The following is a 22,598-nucleotide window of genomic DNA, read 5'->3' on the forward strand; positions in this document are numbered from 1 at the left end:
GATTAAAGGTGTCTGCCACTGTGCCTCAACATCTTTTTTTTTTTTCCTTTGGTGGGTAGGTGGGAGGCGGTTGAAACAGGGTTTCTCTGTTTAGTCTTGGCTGGCCTGTAATCACTTTTAGACCACCAGGCTGGCTTTGAACTCACAGTGATCCACCTCCCTGATTGCTGAGATTAAAGGCGAAAGTCACAGGCCACCATGCTCAGCTAACATTACTTTTTAAAAATCTTTCTTTTTAAGATTGATTTATTTATTATTTATACAGCATCCTACCTACATGTGTACCTGCACACTAGATCTCACTACAGATGGTTTTGAGCCACCATGTGGTTGTAGGGAATTGAACTCAGGACCTTTAGGAAGAACAACCAGTATGTTTAACCTCTGAGCCATCTCTCCAGCCTAACATTACTTATTTTTAACCTACGATGAAAAACAACAAAATCTCAAAGATATTTAATTTTTTTTTAAATACTAATTAAGAAAAAGGGGAAGGGCTTCCTAGGCTCAGCTTCAGGGGGAAAAAAAAAACTGTGCCGTTTTCAGAAATTCACGCGGTAGCATACTAAGGTCACACTATGCACCGCCTCACCAGCCCTAGAAACTTCTAACACGGAACAAGGGAGGAACGTTCTTCCTCCAACACTACGTTCCTGAACCTTTCCACAGACGTCCGCGGGAGGGCGCTCTTTGCAAGCTCGCTAGGGTTAGCGTGGCGTATCGTCCTCTGGAGCTAGAGCCCCAGCAAGGCGAAAGAGGACCCCGAGCTGACATACCTTTATTAGACTAAGTCAATAAATTAATGAAGTAAAATAAAAGAGACATTTCCATTTTTCTGATTTACACGCTGGGTAAAGATGCCCAGATGCCGGAAAACTTGCAGCCAGCACAAAAAGGAAACGGAAATGGCTTCTCCGTGCAGCGCGCAGTGTCACATTAATAACCCTACCCTCAAGGGGCCTTTCCTGGGGTTGCCCTCAACCTTGCCTGCGCAAAAAAATAAAATAAAATCTAACAGGATGGAAACGGATACGTTCTAAAATTTGTATTTTGTTTTCGAGTAAGGTTGCCGGTAGTTCCTGTGCAAATTAAAACAGAGAAGTGGCATCCTTTTTGCCAGGTCTGGGCCACAGCCCGCCTTCCCGCCGCTGCTCTTTCGCTCCGCCCAAGAGGGCCTACGTTTTGTCCACCGGCTGCCGAGCAGTTTCCTTTCCTCTCCGAGCAAGATGGCTGGGGGTGAAGGTGGAGTGACTCTCGGGCAGCCACATCTTTCTCGACAGGATCTCGCTACATTGGTGAGGTCTCGATTTGTGGCGGGAATGCATCGTGAGCCAGGGAGTGGGGAGATGGGGCAGTGCCCGGGTGTCTCGATCGTGATGTAAAGCAGATATCCTAGAGCTGTACCCTCTAAGCCTTAGAGACTCAGGCGTGGCGGCTCCCTCGCCAGTACCTTGCCTAGTGCCCGCACTGGTGAAGGATTGTGAGACTTGGAACTCCCGGAGTTAAGCTTCGGTGATAAATAGAATTAAGGACTGTGGGGCTGCTGTTCACTGTGTAGAGTGTATGCTTAGCATCCACGCAGCCCTGAGTTCCATCCTCAGAAGCGCACGCCTGTAATCCCAGCACTTTAGGAGATGAAAATAGGAAAAGTAAAAGTTAAAGGTGGCCACATGTCGAGTTGGAGGCCAGCATGAGATACACAAAGATTGTTTAAAATCATTAAAGTTTAAGTTTGAAAAGGATTGGAAACCGGACTACACTGCCCGCTGTGTTGGACCCTTGAGGACTTGCTAAGCCTCCAGGATTAGGTGGTCTTTCATCTCTAGTCCTCTCTTAGTGAGTGGAGTTGTCTTATAGGACAATGGAGGGCTCATAGTGTAACAGCACCTTATAAGGGAGGAGACACTTTAGCGGGAGAAGAGAGCTGCTTATATAGGGCATAGAGTTGTACCTGGGGAAAAGGAAAAATTAACATCAAGGAAAGTTTTCTGGTTTATGTTGATCATGTTTTGAAATATGTTTTATTGCAGGATGTCACCAAGTTGACACCACTTTCACATGAAGTTATCAGCAGACAAGCCACGATTAATATTGGTAAGATAGCTCGGAGACTTGACTTAAAAGTAATTTTAGTCTTTCCTGTTGTATAATTCATTGAATACTGTGGTCGTTTACTTGGAGATTGTCCTGAGCAGTACAGTGTGTCAAAAAGAAAGCTGTGGAGCCCTTGTGAACAAAACCTTGCTACATTTTTGCGATATTATATGAAAGAAAAATTTAATAGTAAAAGGAAAAAAAATAGTACAAGGCAGTATGTAATCATACAGTAGGGAAGAAAGAGGTGAGAATGTGTTCTTGCCGTACAAGGGCAGTTTATGGAAGTTTTATTTGATGTATAAGCTATAATTAAGTCGAATTCTTTCCCCATTAATTGGCATCTAGAACTGTTGAGATATATATTGCTTGAGTATAAAATGTGTGGTTGGTTTTTCTTGTTGGGTAAGGGGCGTTAGTACAGGCTTGCTATGTATTCTGGCTAACTAGTATATGTAGTTAGCTTGGTATTCACTGTGTAGCTCAAGCTGACCTCTTAACTAAAGGCAATCCCATTGCCTCAGATTTCTCAGTACTAGGATTATGAGTGTGTTCTTTTTTGTTACATCGAAGTTTGTCATACTAACTGTGTGTTTGAATCTTTTTTGGAGGGTGGGGGAAGTTTTTTTTTTTTTTTTTTTTTATTGTTGGTTGGTTAGGTTTTTCAAGATGATTTCTCTCTGTAGCCCTTGCTGACCTGTAGACCAGGCTGGCCTTGAACTCAGAGATCTGCCTGCCTCTGCCTCTGCCTCTGCTGAAATTAAAGGCATGAGCCATCACTCACAGCACTTTTGTTGTTTTTTTCCTCAAGACGGGGCTTCTCTGTATAACAGAGCCCTTACTGCCCTGCACCCATTTTGTAGACCAGGCTGACCTCAAATTCACTGCAGGTATTAAAGATATATGCCACCATGCCTGGCTCCGGCTTTGTTTTTTTTTTTTTTTTTTTTTTTTGTTTTTTTGTTTTTTCTGTTTTGTTTTGTTTTTTTAAGATTTATGACAAGGTCTCCCCAGATCGTCCAGGCCGTTTATAGTTAGTGTTTTTAGTTTTCTACTCAACAGCGTTTGTAAAGATATCTGGTGTACTTGCATGCTGAAGTTAATTTTGTTGTCTTTGGTCAATAGGTACAATTGGTCATGTAGCTCATGGGAAATCCACTGTGGTCAAGGCTATTTCTGGAGTTCACACTGTCAGATTCAAAAATGAACTGGAAAGGAACATTACCATCAAGCTTGGATATGCTAATGCTAAGGTGACCTGTGTACAGTGAAGCTAGAAACTCCTTAACTTTAACTGGTGCATGAGTAAACAAATCCAATTTGTTTGTTTGTTTTCTTTTACATGGAAACTTAGATTTATAAACTTGATGACCCAAGTTGTCCTAGACCAGAATGTTACAGATCATGTGGAAGTAGTACACCGGATGAGTTTCCTACAGACATTCCAGGGACCAAAGGGAACTTCAAATTAGTGAGGTAACTTTGATGCTAAAATCACTTTATGCTTTTCAATCACTACATTGTGCTTTGTGCCTTTTGAAGTACTTAAGACACTGAACCCTAACTTAATTGCTGAATGGTTTCATTGCTTTACCATTATTTTGCATTTATTTTATATGATAAGAATTGAAAGGTCAACACTTGACCTTTTAAATTAATTTTAAAAGTTCTGCAAACTGAAAGATTGCATAAGGGAGCTAGAGAGGGGTCATCTGTTAAATGCACTGGCTAGGAAGACCCAGGTTTGATTCTCAGCATCTACTTGGCTGCTCCCAGCCATCTGTAACTCCTGTTCTAGGAGATCCCACAACCCCTTCTGGCCTTTGAGGGTACCAGACATGAAATGCTCATTCACAGAAAGTGAAAATAAATCTTTAAAAGAAAAATTTTTTTTAAGGTGAGTATTGCATGAGCAAAAAAGGAAGGGAGAGAAAACAACTCATTGGATTTAAGCAGTGTCATTTCTGTTTAGTAGATAAAAGAATGAAGCCATTTTTTCAATTGCTTCTTTAAAACAAATGGCTTTGTTTCCAAACAATTTTCTGAATATAGTTTCACATGTTGGTTCATTACCAGAGGGTGCTGGTATCTAGTTACTAACATCTTTGGGGATTACAAGACCATCTTAGATAGTGGGCAGATTTTTCTCTTAGGTCCAAAATCTAGGGAAGGAGGGGAAGCCAAGAAATCGCAATAATCAGGATAAATACTTTAATGCAAGAGTCACCAGTCGAGACTTTAAATAAAGACAAACAATATTGCTGATATTTTCTTGCTTTTCTGTGACTTCTTTAGCTTGGTTGGTAGGTTGGTTGGTTTTTAGAAGCAGGTTTTCTCTGTGTAGCCTGCCTGGCCTCAAACTTAGAGATCTGCTTGCCTCTGCCTCCTGAATGCTGGGATTAAAGGTGTTTGCCAACATGCCTTTTAGGCAGGTCATTGTTAATAATCCTTTTTCTATTTAAAATGTTGGAGCTTTGATCATAATGGATTTTGGCATTAATTTTGAAATTTAGTTGTCTTTATCCAAGTGTTGAATTATTTTTTTTTTCTTTAGCACTAGGGCTTGCACCAAAAGCCCCACATGCTAGCAGGCAAATGCTTTACCGCTGATCAACATTCCAGGCTTTCTTTTTAACTGTTTAGGCATCCCCTTAAAATGTACACCTGAGGTACCCTTTTTTAGCTCACTCTGGTCCTAGCACTATCAGAGATAAGGATACCTCTATTGTAAAGAGCAACTGTTTTCTGTTTTGTGGGCCTTAAAGTTGCTAGTGCTTATTTCTTCTCTTCTTTTACAAAAACACATGTAAACTCACGTATGGGTTTGTGGTAGGCCGAGTCTGGAGCTCACAGTTTGCTGATCCTTGATTCCCATTTTAGATCATGGCAGTGTGAGCATATCTTTTTGTTAAAATTGTGATTTGGGGCCTGGAGAGATGACTTAGTAACCAAGAGCACTTTTTGGGTTTGTTTGTTTGCTTGCTTGCTTGCTTTGGTTTTTCGAGACAAGGTTTCTCTGTGTAGCCTTGGCTGTCGTGGATTTACTTTATAGACGAGGCTGGCCTCAAATTCACAGATATCAACCTGCCTCTGCCTCCCGAATGCTAGGCTTACAGGGGTGCGCCACTGCCTGTGGCTTAAAAAGTAAATTCTAAAGTCATAACTCTGAGTACCGTAAGTTTAAAGTAGTACTGTCCTCTCACTTTCAGACACACAATTCCAGTTTTTCAGGGGTAGTGATATTTTGGGCAGAGTATTTTTTTTAAATGAAAGTCTTCATTCTCTCTTTTTTCATGTTTATTTTGAATGATACGGATGTGTTTGTCTGAGCGCTTATCTAGGTGCCAGTACCTGTGGAAGCCATAAGCATCAGATCCAGAGTCTATAAACACCAAGTCTTACAACACATTTTAACAACATTGAGAACTAGTTCCCATGTGATTTAACTTTCTGAAATCTACAGTAAAGCCTGGCCAAGCATGGTGGTGTACACCTTTAATCCCAGAACTCAGGAGGCAGAGGCAGGCAGATCTCTGTGAGTTCAAGGCCAGCCTGGTGTACAGAAAGAGTCCAGGACAGCCAGGTGTGTTACACAGAAAAACCCTGTCTCAAAAAGAAAAGAAATCTACAGTCTGCTTATAGTTTTGATTGATCTTAAGACTGATTGTTATTTCTCGACTGCCAGGCATGTTTCCTTTGTTGACTGTCCTGGCCATGATATTTTGATGGCTACAATGCTGAATGGCGCAGCAGTGATGGATGCAGCTCTTCTGTTGATAGGTAAAGTCATCAGAATTAGTTTGGACAAACAGAGGGATAACTAATCTGAGTGGAATATTTGAGGAAGAACTAAAACCTTTGGAGGCCATGTCCGTTATCTAAGTGAGACATGAAAAGGAATGTGTCACAGAGGATGACATTTCCTTCTAACAGCACAAACAAAATACTAAGCAAAAGAGTCCTGGGGTTTATGGCTTCTGCGAAGTCTTAGAGTATCCAGAAAATAATATGGTGCAGCTGCACATACTACCTCCATTTAAAATTTGAGCGTTGAAGCATTGGTCTGTGTAGTGAGTTGCCTCTCCGTGGAGGTGGAGAACTGATTGATTCATAGTAATGGCCATGGCGTAACACAACCTGGGAGTTACACACTGCGGTAACGCTGTTACTCCTTATGTGAACTGTTCAGCGATTTCACAGGCATAAGTGGCATTTTGAGGTTTGCAAAGGGATATAGTATCGGACACATGAGCAGACGGGGTGGGGGGGTGACTGTAGGCAGGCTGACCAAAACTTACCTACCACGGTGCACTGTTGCTTATTTAAGGAGGAGCCTTGACCATCTCGTTAGAGCTGAGCTGTACCAGAGCACGCCCAGACTAGATTGAGCTAGAAGGCCTCAGCAAAAACTCTTGAAGACAACTTGTTCATTGGAAGCTCCTGGCTTAGGACCAGGAGTGTGAGGCTGCAGTGAACGAAGATACAGGGTGAAGCAGTTGGCAGTAGAGTGCACATCATGTAAAGCTTACTATTTTGTCAATATCAGTGAGGGAGGTCCATTCAGAATTTCATCACTACCAGAGTGAATGCCCTACCTGTTAAGCATTCACCGCCCAATTACGCTCCCCACGGCTCCGCACAACCAACAGTCTGCCTGCTGTTTTTAAAATTGCATTCTGTCGATATTTCTAATTATTCTTACGCATGTTTGTTATTCTCTGTCAACCAGCTGGTAATGAATCATGCCCTCAGCCTCAGACTTCTGAACACCTGGCTGCTATAGAAATCATGAAACTCAAGCATATTTTGATCTTACAGAATAAAATTGATCTAGTCAAAGAAAGTCAGGCTAAGGAACAATATGAGCAGATTCTTGCATTTGTACAAGGTAAGTTTTAATAGCTAATAAATCAGAGGATCACTAAATTGTAATATCATCTAAAATGAAGTAGATTTAAGTATCATAAGTGTTGTTTTTTTACCCAGTACTTGTTAGTGACCTGATACAGTGTCCTGATAAGATAAATATATTTTTCTGAATTTAATGTACAAAGTTAAAACTGAGGTTATACTTTGGAGATGCTGTCAGTCACATTACATGTTTTAAATTCCAAGGGCTTAGAGTATACTTCAGTGGTAGAGTGCTTGCCTGGCAAACACAAGGCACTGAATTTATCATTGCCTCCCAAAAGAAAAAAATTCATAGTAGTAGTAAAATGAATTAAAAAAAAAAGTAAAAGCAATTTTTCTGCTGGGCCTCATGACACATGCTTTTAATCTCAGCACCCTAGAGGCACAGAGGCCAGTTCGAGGCCAGCAAGGACTGCATAGAGAGTGTCCATCTTAAAGAACAAAGTGATCTTTTCAGAGTTCCTTTCTCTAGTACCATAGCATGTTCCACTTTCCGAGAAGACATGATGCCTATTACTGTTGACATTTGGTTATTTTTTTTAGCCTTTCCTCGTTGAGAACCCAGTTCTGGCATGAAAAATAATACATTTTGATTAAAATCTGATTAATTTTGGTCTATTTCTTTGACTAGTTTGCTTGACATATGATTAATAAAGAAAAAAATACATAGGCCAGCCAGTCTTTAATTATCGAAGACTCTAATTTCCTTTTGACATTTATGGAAAGGTTAATTATGTGTTGTTAGAAATCTTCTAGCTTCTAAAGTGCTGCTCCCTAGGAATATCCGTGTTTTGTTGCTTTAAACACAGCATTTTGCCTTTATTAAACCCGTTGATGTAAATTTAGCAGTTTCCCCTTAGAGGACAAATAATTCATTTGCAGGAGTTAAAGAGAATATTGTCATCTTTCTAGAGAGACCACTTTCTGCTTTTTGACTGGCATTTGTGTGTAGACATATTTAGGCCTCTTTTAGTTCTGATTTATCTAGCAGCTGTATAGAGCAAGTTTTATAAGACCCAAGGATTTTGATTTTTCTGAAATCTGTTACATAGGAACAGTAGCAGAAGGGGCGCCAATTATTCCAATTTCTGCTCAGCTGAAATACAACATTGAAGTTGTCTGTGAGTACATAGTGAAGAAAATACCAGTGCCCCCAAGAGACTTTACTTCAGAACCCCGTCTCATTGGTAAGTGAGTCACATTTAACTGGACTTTTCCATCTTGGTGCTTCCCCTGTAATGTTTCTCCTTTCTGCAGAGGTGGTGATAAATCCATAAAACCTATTTGAAATAATGTCTTGATTATATTGAAAAACTCATTGTGGTTAGTATTTGGTATTTTCCGTGACCAACCTGGAGTGACAAAAGTATTTTCTGTAGGGGATTATAAGATGTTGAACTGTTACAGTTTCCATACCAATGATGTCATTGTACTGTTGGCCCTGGTTTTTAAACTGTTTTATTTGGGGTTCCTTATGCCTCTACCTCTCTTCCAACCCCCGACCCTAGGTAGGAGAGAAGGAAGGTTAGAAGGGTAGACTTCTTTAGAGTTAGTTCCTTGGGGCAATTCCAATCTTTGTAGTCAGGATATCCAGCAGTCCAGTTAACCAGCACAGCAGCAGCTTTCTTCCTTCTCCAGCCCTCTCCTCAAAGCCTCCTCCTTCCTGGTTCTGATATTCATCCCTCTCAGAGTCGTCAGAATTACATAACTGCAACTGGAAAAGACCACTCCCCTCTCTATGGACAAACTGAAAGCAGCTCCATAACCCACACTTCAGATTAAAACAAAAATATATTTATGTAACATAACTGAGTCCTTATTATTTATTTATGCAATATTCTGCCTGCATGTGTGCCTGCACACCAGAAGAGGGCACCAGATCTCATAGATGGTTCTGAGCCACCAAGTGGTTGCTGGGAGTTGAAGTCAGGGCCTTTGGAAGAACAGCCAGTACTCTTAACCTCTGAGCCATCTCTCCAGCCCCCATAACTGAGTTTCTAAAGAAACTGAAATTTCCACTATATCATACCATTACTGAAAAGCCGATAGGTTTGATTTCACTGAGTTGTGGTTGCTGCTCAAAGATGCAGGAGCTTTTTCAAAGGCCTCTTTTTCTAGGTCTTCATTTGGAGCTGTTTGTATGATTGTTGGGGGAAAGTTCTCCTGGGTGACCTAAGAATATGTCATACAGTCTTAGAAATGTCTTACGGTTTTTTAAAGTAAATTTGTATTGTAGAAGCCATATAATACAGAAATTCTATATATAACATACCAAGCATGGTGGCACATACCTATAATCCAAGCACTTGAATTCAAGGCTAGGGTGGTCCACATAACAAGCTCAAGTCAGTCGGGACTACAACCTGAGAGCCTCTCTCAAACAAATGAAAAAATAAAATGCCCACGTGCAGCCTCCTCCACACTACCACTGAGGTACATTACCAGTCCTTTTCTGTATGCCTTAAGTCATAATAGCCAGTTGGTTGTGAACGCTGTATAAACGGTTACAATGCAAAGAGGATAATGGGCCTCATCATATAAGCATTTTTGATTCTTGTCTGGTTGAATGACACAGATTCAGAAACCTTAGATACATAGGTCAAGACTTTGTTGTCATTGTTTTGTTTTTGTTTTTTTCAAGACAGGGTTTCTCTGTGTAGCTTTGACTCTCCTGTACTCGCTTTGTAGACCAGGCTGACCTCAAACTCAGATAGCCACCTACCCCTGCCTCCCTGAGTGCTAGGATTAAAGGCATGCGCCACCACACCTGGCACTTTTTCAAGACAGGGTTTCTCAAGACAGGTGTATCCCTGGCTGTACTGGAACTCACTTTGTATGTAGACAAAAGCAATCCAAGACCATTACAGATAATTTATACTATTAATTTCTAATAGCTGCATGATACTCCATGGTAGAGACTCTTATAATATTAGTGTACTTAATAAGCCATCTGAATGAACTTTTAAACTTTCTGCTTTGTTTGTTTGTTTCTATTATAAGTAAGATTTCGGTAAGCATTAAAGCAGTAACATTATATTGTTTTTAGAGAAGTTGACTTGGAAAAGAATTCTAAAGCTACAATCAATAGAAATGGCTTTATTTCATCTTAATTTTTTTTTCCCTTTTAGTTATCAGGTCATTCGATGTCAACAAACCTGGCTGTGAAGTTGATGACCTTAAGGGAGGTGTAGCCGGTGGTAGTATTCTAAAAGGAGTGTTAAAGGTAAACTGGATTGAATTGTTATGCTATGCGTTTGATTGTTTATCATATATATGGGGGTGGCCGTGCGAGTGCCATGGTGCATAGGCGGAACTAAGAACTTTTCAGGGTCGATCTCCACAGTTATAGTTCTCTTGTGAATGTGGAGCATATTTTACATGACAACAGGCTTATTTGATAATTGCAAAGGTTGAGTGGAACTGAGGAAAAAATTTTCTTTTAGATTTATTTAGTTAATACCTATGGGGGTTTGTCTCCGTGTATGTGTGTGTCCAGGGAGGCCAGAAGACGTTGGATCCCTCAGAACTGGAGTTAAAGATGGTTGTGAGCTGCCATGAGGGTGCTGGGAACTGAACTCTGACCTTTGGGGAGAGCAGCAAGTACTCTGTAACTGTTGACACATCTGTCTCCTCCATGTCAGGTTTTTCCTTCCCTTTTTATGGTTTTTTGAGACAGGGTTTCTCTGTGTAGGCTTGGCTGTGCTATAACTCACTGTGTAGACCAGGCTGGCCTCAAACCAAGAGATCCTGTGCCTCCCAAGTGCTGGGATTAAAGGCATGTATCACCACCGCCAGACTCATTTTTTTCCTTTAAAAAAAAATGTAGCTGAGCATAGTACCTCACACCTTTAAATCTGGAGGCAGAGGCAGACAGATTTCCAAGTTTGGGGCTAGCATAGTCTGCAAAGTTAGTTAAAGGATAGCCAGAGCTACATTGAGACTGTGTCTCAAATAAACAAACAAACAAATATATATATATATATGTATGTATGTATTTTATTTTTATGTATACATATGTAATTTTAATCTGGCATGGTGGTGCACAGCTGGGAGAAGTCAATAAAAGTAGTAGTCTTGCCACTCTTGATGAGACCTAGTTGACTAGGATCAGAAGGAAGGAAAAGAAGTCCTCCCCTATCAGTGGACTTGGGGAGGAGCATGCATGCAGAGGGTGGAGGAAGGGAGGGATTGGGACGGGAGGAGGGAGGGAACCACAGAGGGGATACATAGTGAATAAAGTGTAATTAATAAAGAATTTTTTAAAAAAGTAGTAGTCTTGAAGTTAGAGGAAAGATCGCCTTTTTAGTTTTGTGGTCTTTTTGTTAGTACATTGGTAGCTAAATAATACATTGTTCTACAATAATTCTCATTACTAATGGTATGTTTACAGGTAGGCCAGGAGATAGAAGTCAGACCTGGTATTGTTTCCAAAGATAGTGAAGGAAAACTCATGTGTAAACCAATTTTTTCCAAAATTGTATCACTTTTTGCGGAACATAATGATCTTCAGTATGCTGCTCCAGGTGGCCTCATTGGTAAGCATTTCCCTCTTAATTTGTGGAGATTAATGGTGTGTTTTGTAGGAAATATCAAAGATAAAGTGTAAGGCTTGTTTTGTTTTTACAGAATTATTTTTATGTATATTGCCGGGACCAGCCGGGCAGAGTCGAACGGTTCTTGAGTTGGGTGTGAGGATTAAAATTAATACAATAAACACACAGCACACAGGAAACTTTTTAAAGGTCCAGACTCAACAGCCTTTGCAAAAGGCAGACTGCTGCAGCAGGCAGCAAGTCTCAAGTGTTCTCTCATCCTCTGCCTCCAGCCTTCTGCCCACTTTTTTCTTTGAGGAGTTACTTTAGCCAGTAAAACATCTCAGAACAATAGGTTAATTTGCATAAGGAGCCTGAGGAAGAGGTGTAACCCTCACAAGCTATCCCACCTGTTATCACAAACAAAAGGAGATGGACTTGCAAGTTCTCCTCTGCCTTTAGTAAAGGCCGCAGGCCACTGAGTCACGCTCCCGACAGTATATGATCTTGTTTGCATATATGTTTGTACACCTTGTGTGTGCCAATGCCCAAAATGCCAAAGAGGGCATCAGATTCCTCCTACCCCCACCCCCTGAAACTGGGAGTTTCAGAGCCTGTGAGCTGCTGCCTTGTCAGTTCTGGAAGCCAAACCCAGGGCCTCTGTAGAGACCAGCAAGTGCTCTTAACTGCTGAGTCATCTCTTTGCCTCCCTTTGGTTATTTTTGTTGTTGGAATTTTTTGTTTGTTTTGAGACAGGGTCTCTCTACATAGCCCTGGCTGGCCTCCTGAGTGCTGATATTAAAGGTGTGTTCCACCACATCCTGTTTTAATTTTTTTTTTAAGATTTGTATATTTATTATTTATATAGTATTCTGCCTGTATGTGTGCCAGCAGACCAGAAGAGGACACAAGATTTCATTATAGATGGTTGTGAGCCACCATGTGGTTGCTGGGAACTGAACTCAGGACCTCTGGAAGAGCAGTCAGTGCTCTTAACCTCTGAGCCATCTCTCCAGCCCCTGTTTTAATTTTTGACATAGGGTCTTGCCATATAATTTTCTCTAGGCTGGTTTTCAAGGCAACCCTCCTAGATCAGCTGCCCAAGTGCTAGGCTTACAGATGTGTACTATCACACCTGGCTTTATTGGTACATCTTGGAATATTGTAAACAGGAAGAAGACATTTTGGAGCTGGCTCAAGTAAAGGTGCTTGCTCACTCCAAACAAGCATAATATTAATAATAAAAATATTTTTAAAGTATCTTTTGGTGGATAGATATTTATTCAATAATTCTGGCCAAGTTTTGGGTAAAGGCTGGAACATGCTAGGCAGGTGCTCTATGTAATTTATTTCGCTTATGTGGTATGAGTGTTTGTGTGTGTATGTGCGCACCACATGCATGCCTGGTGCCCACAAAAGAAGAGTGTAGTACTTTTAACCACTGAGCCATCTCTCCAGCCCCACTCTTCTTCCTCTTTTTAAAAGATCTCACAAGGTTACCCAAGCTGTCCTTAAACTCACTTACTTTGTACTGCAAGCTGAGCTAGAACTTTAGGTTTTCCTGCAACATTCTCTCCAGTTACAGCTAGAATTTCAGGTCTATGCCACTGTGCCTGGCACAAAGTAAGTTTGATGGTCTAGCATTCAAAACACGGGTTATATATGGTTTGTTTGGGGATTTAGGCTGGTTGGTTGGTTTTATACTGCCTTGCTATATTGCCTAAATTGGCCTTGAATTCCCTTTTTCAAATGGTCTTCAAGTAGCTGGGTATAGGTTTGCACCAGAGTACCTGGCTTATCATTACTGTTTGGTGACACACTTTTGGAGGTGATTGCTTTTTGTGTGAATTTTGCAAATGTAATGTTACTAAAAAGGAAAAAAATGTCAGATTATACTCACACTGATGTGGGAATAAAAGAAAAAAAAACAACTTCCACCTAGGCATGGTAGTGAGTACCTACAGTCCCACATACTTGGGACTCTGAAGCAGAATTGCCTTTAGCACAGAAGGTTGAGACCAATGTGGACAGCATAACTAGACTGGAGATATAAGACCTTATGCTCATTTTAAAAAAATTTATTTTATTTTATTTTTTAGATTTATTCATTATTATACAGTGTTATGTCTGCATATACACCTGCATGCCAGAAAAGGGCACCAGAGCTCATTATAGATGGTTGTGAGCCACCATGTGGTTTCTGGGAATTGAATTCAGGACCTCTGGAAGAGCAGCCAGTGCTCTTAACCTCTGACCTATCTCTCCAGCCCTGTTACACTCGTTTTTAAACATTTTATTTGGGGTTTTTAGGCCTCTACCTCCCTTCCAGCAGCCATTTAGCCCTAGGTAAGAAAGGTTAGTGGGGAGAGGGGGCTCAGACCCGTTTACTTCTTGCAGCTGTTTAGGCCCGATGGGTTCTTTTGGGGCTTTACGAATCTGTCAACAGTAAACGCGGCAAGCAGCCTCCTCAGTCTATCTCTTCCAGGACTCCCTAGACCACACCCCTCTCTGTGCTGCAAAGACCAGCACCCAGGAGGAATCGTCGGCTCTGGACAAACTAAAGCCCAAGCTAAAATCCCACGCTTGTTATTAAATAAAAAAGAATATTTATATAACATAACTGAGTTTTTAAAGAAACCAAAACTTCCATTACAAGACCTAACTCAAGTAAGACCCTGTCTCAAACAAATCAAAAAAGGGTTTTCTGATCTCTTACCATTTTTCCATTGCTGAGAAAAAGGCAAGATTGAATAAGAGTTCAAAATGTGTCTTTGAGCTAAGGAAGGAAATACATGCAATTCATTTCTCCTTTGTGTAATGTTTACTGTAAAGACTGGAGATGTGGCTGAGTGGTTAGGAATGGCTACTGCTCTTGCAGATGTCTGGATTTATGAGTGACTCTGAACCATCTATAACTCCAGCTCCAGGAGAGCCAGTACCCTCTTTTGGTGCCACACTTACGTGCAAAGGCACATATAGACACATAACTTAAAAAATAAGGGCCTTGAAGAGATGGCTCTGTGTTTAAAAGCACTTGCTGCTCTGCTCCTTCAGGGGACCCAAGTTCAGTGTCTAGTACTTTAAGCAGCTCACAAGTTTGTGACTATCTTTGCAGGGCATCTGTCGCCCTCTTATGGCTCTTGAAGGTACTACATGCTTATGGTACTCGGGTGCATCAGAACACCCAGAAAAGGCTCTAAATTTTTATTTTCATGAAAGGTGTGATGGCCTTAAATCTCAGGCAAAGGCAGGTAGCTCTCTTAAGTTGGAGGCCTTCCTGTTCTACAGAGTGAGTTCCAGGACAGCCAAGGCTACAGAGAGAAACTACTTACAAAACCAAAAACAAAATTAAAACAAGTATTTTTTTGTTCGGCTTACTCTAAGTGTATGAAAGCGGAAGAAGGTGTAGAAGGATGTCGATTTTTAACTAGACTTTGAAGCAAATTACTCCAAGGGTATTTTAGATAAGAAATAAGACTGCATAACATTTTACTTTTTATTAGGAGTTGGAACAAAGATCGACCCCACTTTGTGCCGAGCTGACAGAATGGTGGGACAAGTACTTGGTGCCGTTGGAGCTTTACCTGAAATATTCACAGAACTGGAAATTTCCTATTTCCTGCTTAGACGTCTTTTGGGCGTACGAACTGAAGGAGACAAGAAAGCCGCAAAGGTATGTGCTTTAGGTTTTAAAGAGTCCCCACGAAAACAGAAACTATTGATTTGTGTGGCTTTTTGTGGCAAGTCTTTCAGTATTGCTCTCTATGTATACCAGGCTGGCCTCAGACTCAGAAAGATCAATCTGCCTATGCCTCCTGAGCACGTGATTTAAAGGTGTGCGCCTCCACACTCTTCAGAAGGCATTTTCTTATCTGTTTCCCCCTTTTCTCCAATTTCTCTCCCTAGGTGCAAAAGCTGTCTAAGAATGAAGTGCTTATGGTCAACATAGGCTCCCTGTCGACAGGAGGAAGAGTCAGTGCTGTCAAGGCTGATTTGGGCAAGATTGTTTTGACTAATCCTGTGTGCACAGAAGTAGGAGAAAAAATTGCGCTTAGCAGAAGAGTTGAGAAACATTGGCGGTGAGTTTGTTCACTTAAGTTCTTATTGGTATTTATATGGACACTCTTCTCCTTGAACTTAACAATTAATGTGGCTTTAGCTCTCACCTTCTTGTTTGGATGGTTTCGGGAGCTGTATTAATATCTTTTGATTTGTATTCCTTTATTAGGACAAATACTGCAACTGGCTTCCCGTTGTTTTAGATGTAACCTATATTTCAAAAAGTGAACTTGGGTGATCTGGCTTGGCAGCAAGCACCCTTTTACATGTCCTTATTTTATGTGTGTCTGTGTCGGGATGCACCCATGCCTCAGTATACATGGGGGGAGGTCAGAGAACAACTTCTTATTCCACTCTGTGGGTTCTGGGGATCGAACTTAGGTAGTCAGGCTTGGTGATGAGTGCCTTTATCTGTTGAGCCATCTTTATCAGCCTTGGACTTTAAACTTTTTTTGAATTTTTTCAAGAGTATTTTGATCTGCTTGGCAATAGTGGTGCATGCCTTTGATCCCAGCACTCAGAGACAGAGGACAGAGGCAGGCCCTCTGAGTTCAAAGCCAGCCTGATCTACAGACCAAGTTCTAAGGCAGCCAGGGCTACACAGAAACCCTGTCTTGAACACGCATCCTCCCCCCCCCCAAAAATAAAAAAGGTATTTTGATCAGACTCACTTCTCCCCAACCCCTCCCAGATCTACTTCTCATAAACTTGGATTTGGGGGTGAGGGGAGAGAGAAAGAAAGAAAGAAAGAAAAAACAACTGGGAGGCCAGATGTGGTGGCACAGACTAATCACTTGGGAGGTGGTTGCACAAGGATTAGGACCCCAAAGTCACCTTCAGCTCCATATCAAGTTTGCAGGCAACCTGGGCTAGCTCAAAGAAACACATGTATGTAAGTACACATATACACGCACAGACACCCAGCCAGAAAGAAAGAGAGAAGAAAGGAATTTGTTGGGAGACCCTGCATATTTAAATAGCCTGCTGTTCAGCAAATCTCACCCCCTCCTGTGTTTATCACTCACTGATGTTTTGTGCCTGAGTTGAACTTTTTGACTGAAACAGTGATTCCACCCTCCATCGCCCTCCCCTTGTCAACTTCATCAGTCCATTTGTTTGGCTCTTTTTTTTTTTCTTCCCTATTATTTGATTACCCGCTTTCATAATACAGATTTGTGAGGTTCTGTTTCAATTCATTAGGCTATGATCTGTACGTGCTGTCTTTTGTTTTGATGTACAAATTGTCCGTGATTTTGTCAGCGGGGACGCTAGGGCTGGCTCCTGTATCTTTTTGTCCATCTTGTATTTTATTGTTTTTGGTACAGACTTATTTCCTGCCACAAGATGTCCCAGGTTGTTTTATACCTCTCTCCTTCAGTCTTAGAATTGGCCATTTCTCTAAGGGGTTAGTATTAGTGAGAAATAATTTTTAGAAATGAGGCTCTGTGTACTACCTAGGAAGCATAAATGGTGTTGGGCTAATAATAATTATTAGCCCTATAATTATTATGGTGGTGTTATCTAACCCACTATCATAATAAGGTACAGGCACCTGTTCGGTTTTATAACTGCCTTATTTACCTTGGGCTGGGCAGATATTCCACCTACACTACCTCAAACCTTCCAATCCCATCCAGTGCCATCTCCTTAAACCATCCCATCTAGCTGCCTCCCATCCATAATCCCCAATACTTACTCCATTCACGTTATTCTTGGAGTGCTTCCTCCCAACCCATGTGGTTCCTTTCCCATGTTAACTCATGGTTGCTTTCCCCTCTCTCCTTCCTGAGATTCTCCTATCCCCAAAGCACAGACACCTTATCCATGGCTACCTCCTGCCTTGGCCAGGTATAATATCGTAGGCAGGTTTACACAACAAGGATAGGTCTATCTGGGCAGTAGCCAGATCTTAAGGACCAGTAATTAGCATCCAAATACAACCAGACCGACCCCCAACACACACATTTATCTTTGGTTTCTGATTCTTTTGTTCTCAAATTAGTTAATGAGTACTGTTTCCTTCACCATTCCTCAATGCATCATTGTTCATAGTGCTCTGGCCTTCACTTACAAAGTTGTAGCCAAAGAGTCCTGCTTTGCCTTACCTGTTATTACTTAAGGTCGCAGTCAGAATGAGTCTTCAAAACACTGTCATAGTGCTATAGTAAAGAATGTCTGATGTCCTATTGCTGCCTGTGGCTATTTGGGATCTTTCTGAAAAGCAGTTTTAATCCATTTAACCTTGCCTGTTGGTTTGTCTGAAATATATACCTTCTAAATTAGACTGTCCCACAGCCTGATTTTCCCTAAAATTATTCCGCTGTGCCTTGACTCTGTTCTTCACTGCCTGTTTCCTTCGTCAGTCTTTCCTGGATACTGTGCAGGTGACAGTCTCTCAATGCATTCTCTTTTTTTTGGTGTGGGGGGTGGAAGTTGGGAGGGGGTTGGGTTTTTTGAGACAGGGTTTCTCTGTGTAGCCTTGGCTGTCCTAGACCAGGCTGGCCTTGAACTCACAGAGATTCACCTGCCTCTGCCTCCCTGGTTGCTGGGATTACAGGTGTGCACCACTGTGTTTGGCTTCTTTCTCATTGCATTCTGGCTAAGAAGATTTATCTGAGTTGTCAAACTCTACAGTGTATCAAATGTTAACCTTTTGTTATCTCTACCACCACCTCCACCACCACCCCCCCCCCCAAAAAAAAAAGACAGTGTCTCCCTATGAAGCCCTGGCTGCTCTGACAAGACCAAGCTAGCCTGGAACTCACAGTGACCATCCACCTCCACCTCCTGAGGGCTGTGATTAAAGGCTGTGGCACCACTGCTGGTGAAGTCCTACTGTGATGAGCAATCTCCTTATATACAGTCTGCTTATATTATTGCTGTGTTTTTTTTTTTTTTTAAGATTTATTTATACAGTATTCTGTCTGCATGTACAGCTGCACACCAGAAGAGGGCATCAGATTTCATTACGGATGGTTGTGAGCCACCATGTGGTTGCTGGGAATTGAACTCAGGACCTCTGGAAGAGCAACTGGTGCTTTTAACCTCTGAGCTATCTCTCCAGCCCCCATTGCTGTGGTTTTCTTTTCCCAGCTGATATCTAAAGACATTGTTGCCTGTTGAGGCACTGTCAGCTGGGAGTGGTATCTTAGCACTCAGGGAGAAAGAGGCAAGTGGATCAGTGTGAGTTTGAGGCCAGCCTGCTCTACAAAGCAAGTCCAGGACAGCCAAGGCCACAGAGTGCTGAGGCACTGTCAGTGGGAAATATTTTCTAAAGACAAGCAAAGAAAATTAGGGTTTATTTTGCTTTTAAATCTGAGCTGGGTGTGGTGGTACAGGCCTTAAATCCCAGTATACGGGAAGCAGAGAAGGGGGACCTCTGAGTTCAACACCAACCTGGTTAAAAAAGCAACTTTCAGTCATCCAAAACTACATAGTGAAACTTCTCAAACAAACAAAAATCCATGTACAGACAGACAAAACTTACTAGAGCTGTTATTGTTTTTTTGGGGAGGTTTTTTTTTTTTTTAATAGGGTGTTAAAGACAAATATATTCTTTCTGGGGAGTTGTTTTTATTGTTATTTTATGTGTCTGAGTATTACGTGTGTGCACTAACATGCTTGCCCCAGTGCCCAAGGAAGTTGGAATAGATTGTTGGATTGCTGTGATTGTGAGCTACCTTATGGGTTCTAGGAACTGAACCCAGGTCCTCTGCAAGAGCAGTAAGTGCTCTTCACCATTGAGCCATCTCTTTAGCACTTAGGGTTTTTGTTGTTGTTGTTGTTTTGTTTTTCTTTGTGACAAGGTCTCACTTTGTAGCCTAGGCTGTCCTTGAACACAGAACTCTACTTTCCTCTACTTCCCAGGTGCTGGCAAATGCCACCACAACTGGCAAGTTTTTGTTTTTTTAAGATGGGATTTCCTGTTGCCCAGGCTAGCCACAAACTTAATACGTAGCCACGAACTAACTCCTCATTTACCTGTCTCCCAAATGCTTGAATTTACAGCATCCAACTTACCGGTGTATATGACAGCAGGTTTTTTATTTTCTTGTCATGCTGTCTGGTAGCCATCTATCTGGTTTTTAGAATCTAAGGAAACTGTGAGCTTTCATTGTGGAGAAGCAGCTTTGGGAAGATATCTGAATTTAGAAAGGAGACATATGATTGTGTAGTGATGCCATTGCCGTTGGGATAAAGCTCATGATTTCTTCTATTTTTATTTTGCAGTTTAATTGGTTGGGGTCAGATAAGAAGAGGAGTGACCATTAAGCCAACTGTAGATGATGACTGAAGAATCAAAGTTAAACAGTGCCTTGGAGGAGCTGGATGGCTCAGCAGTTAAGAACACTGACTGATCTTCCAGAGGACCAGGGTTCAATTCCCAGCACCCACACGTCAGCTTACAATGGTGTGCAACTCCAGGATCCAGCACACACACACACACACACACACACGCAACACCATTGCCCATAAAAATTAATTAAGCAACAAAAACCAATCCCTTGGGATGGAGTTAGGATTTCTTTTAATAGCCTAGGAGGGTTTTTTGTTTTGTTTTGTTTTAAAGCAATCGTAGGCAATTAATTTTGTAGCTCATTAACTTACTAGTAGCTGTAAGTTTATTCTCATTTTGGTGATGAAATTTTAACCTCTACTTGTAATTTAGGGCCTACAAGTAAATGTGAAAAGTGGTATACTATATACTATATTGGATCAAATATATTTTAGCAAAAGTTAAATATTCTGATTTATTAATCAATGAAAGTTTGAAATGAAACTTCGCTACAATCACCCTTTACTATAGCATACATATGAACCTATCTAAAATGAAAACAGTCTCTTTTTTTTTTTTTTCATGATTCATCTGTGGTGAAGGACAGTTATATCAGTAAAAACTAAAGACCCACCCCTTTATTTGTCTTCCTATCTGGTGTTCTGTTATCTGAAATTTGAACAGAGAAGAAGATCAGCGGCTCAAATGAGCATGGCTCTTAGAAGTTGAGTGCTCATTCCCTTAGCACAGGTGGGCCTTTCTTACGCTTTTCCTGAAAGGAACCCTACAAATCCAACACCAGAACTTCTCACGAGACTGTGTCTTTATTATTTATGCCTAAAGTCTCAGTCTTCCCCCACTGGCAAATAGTATTATGACGGGGAGATGAATGACAGTTGACAAACTCCCGTCCAGGTTGTGTTTCTTTGAGGTCTTTGTTTTAGTAAGCTATGGATAGCATGGAGTCTCTTTAATGATGAACAAGCAATCTACCATTGGCTCCATTGTCCCTAGCTGTACTAGTTTTCCTTAGTTGGCAGGATTATGGTGTGAATTATGCTATTAGATACTCTGTTAGAGCAATGCTTTCCAACTCCAGCTGACATGAGAATTGCTGTTTAAGTTTAAAGGAAAAAAAAAAAGGGCCCTGGGGTAGAGTACAGGCTTTGATAGTTTCTAGAGAGTTGAGAAATACATACTAAATAGTGGTGTCCCTGACTTTTGATTGTTGGTAATATTTTTATTTCCATAAAATGGGATTTAATGCTACAGTTACTGTGTTGTACTCTTTGGGTTACTGAAATGGCTTTATAGAGGTTTAGAACCGTGGATGTGAGTTTTAAGAAAACCTATTGACATTATGTATTTGGTTGGCTCTGAAAGGTTGCATGAAGAATATATTTAAATAAAATAAGGTTCTGAATCAAGCATTAATTTTATATCTATGCCCATGTGTTGTAGATACTTTATAATAGAAATTCTGGTATGAGGCCGAAAATATTGAATGGCTTAAGTAATTTCATCCGAACTGAAACCAGAATCTCTTGTCATTAATTTCAAGCATCTGTGTGAATTTCAACAACGTACCATGTGGTCTGAAAATTCACTTTAAGTCAATACAGTGATTCTCAGTATAATGTACCTGATTTAAAGTTAGTCTGATAAGTATAAGAGGCATCAATATGCTACCTAAAAGGCTCTCTATTTCTATATTCTGTATGTATCCCCCAACAATGAGATGTGTGGCTGGTTTTTACAAAAGAGTGCAGCTGTAAGTGCAAATAACTGAAATCATAAACTTCATTTCTTTAAAAAAATAAAGACTTCATTTAATGATGCTTTCAATGAAATACTTTTTGTTTTGTTTTTAAGTGAAAACAACAGGCCTATAATCCTAACACTCAGAGCATTGAGGCTGGAGGACTGAATTCAAAGCCAGCCTGAAGTCAAACCCTGTCTAAAGAAAAAAAGGTACTCATGAGACTGATTTTTGAAAACTAGTGTCTGGGGCTAGAGGATGGCTCAGTGGTTAAGAGCACTGGATGCTCTTCCAGAGAACCTAGGTTCAATTCCTAGACCCACGTGGCTGCTCATAACTCTAACTCCAGTTCTAGGCAATCTAGCACCTTTATCTGGCTTCAGTAGGCATCAGGCATTCACATAGTACCCAGACATGCATGTAAGCGAAATACTTACACATTTTTTTTTTAAATTGGCTTCTGCAAAGATCTTGAGAAGCAAAGTATACATTTTACCAATTGTTTGTTTTCGCAACAGGGTTTCTCTGTGTGTAGTATCCCTGGCTGTCCTGGACTCTGTAGACCTAGGCAGCCTTTGAACAATCCACCTGCCTCCCCCTCCCAGGCATGCCTCACTGCTGGGAGTTTTGGAGGGCTGCCCCCGCTGGTTTCTTGATGTTTTTGTTTTAAATAGAGATAAGGTATTCACAGGGTGAGAGAGTTGGCAGTTATTCATTGTTTAAAAAGATACATTGAAAGGAGGAGGAACAAAGGCAAAGATAGACGGCAAGGTTTGGGGGGAGGTTGCTTTACCAGCAGTCTGCATCAGACCAGGACCATAATTAGCAGGGCCTTGATACAGAACAGACTTATCTCTTAGCTTGATTTTAGCACCAAGAAAACTTAACTATAAACAGAGCTCTGATCCTGCAAGGTATGTTCTCTGTTTTGGTCTTATTTCAACCTGTGAGGTATTTGTTCTGACCT

General features: G+C 41.0%; 1 protein-coding gene across 1 annotated transcript; it reads left to right on the top strand.

Moving 5' to 3' along the window:
* Positions 1-1,032: 1,032 nt before the first annotated feature.
* Eif2s3 (eukaryotic translation initiation factor 2 subunit gamma) lies at positions 1,033-21,722 on the top strand. Its single transcript, XM_060376749.1, has 12 exons — positions 1,033-1,295; positions 2,031-2,094; positions 3,220-3,347; positions 3,449-3,570; positions 5,780-5,874; positions 6,824-6,982; positions 8,058-8,192; positions 10,134-10,228; positions 11,396-11,540; positions 15,041-15,210; positions 15,444-15,616; positions 19,827-21,722. The coding sequence occupies exons 1-12, from the start codon at positions 1,227-1,229 to the stop codon at positions 19,888-19,890; spliced, it is 1,419 nt and encodes a 472-aa protein (XP_060232732.1). The 5' UTR covers positions 1,033-1,226; the 3' UTR covers positions 19,891-21,722.
* The last annotated feature ends 876 nt before the right edge of the window (positions 21,723-22,598 follow it).

Source organism: Meriones unguiculatus (genome assembly GCF_030254825.1).
Source record: "Meriones unguiculatus strain TT.TT164.6M chromosome X unlocalized genomic scaffold, Bangor_MerUng_6.1 ChrX_unordered_Scaffold_30, whole genome shotgun sequence".
NCBI classification, from domain to species: domain Eukaryota; kingdom Metazoa; phylum Chordata; class Mammalia; order Rodentia; family Muridae; genus Meriones; species Meriones unguiculatus.

Excerpts from the sequence above, each read along its gene's own strand:
- Eif2s3 (XM_060376749.1), top strand. The coding sequence starts at position 1,227 with ATGGCTGGGGGTGAAGGTGGAGTGACTCTCGGGCAGCCACATCTTTCT. Across the intron at positions 3,348-3,448 it reads TTGGATATGCTAATGCTAAG|ATTTATAAACTTGATGACCC; the intron begins GTGACCTGTGTA and ends ATGGAAACTTAG. Across the intron at positions 6,983-8,057 it reads GATTCTTGCATTTGTACAAG|GAACAGTAGCAGAAGGGGCG; the intron begins GTAAGTTTTAAT and ends TCTGTTACATAG.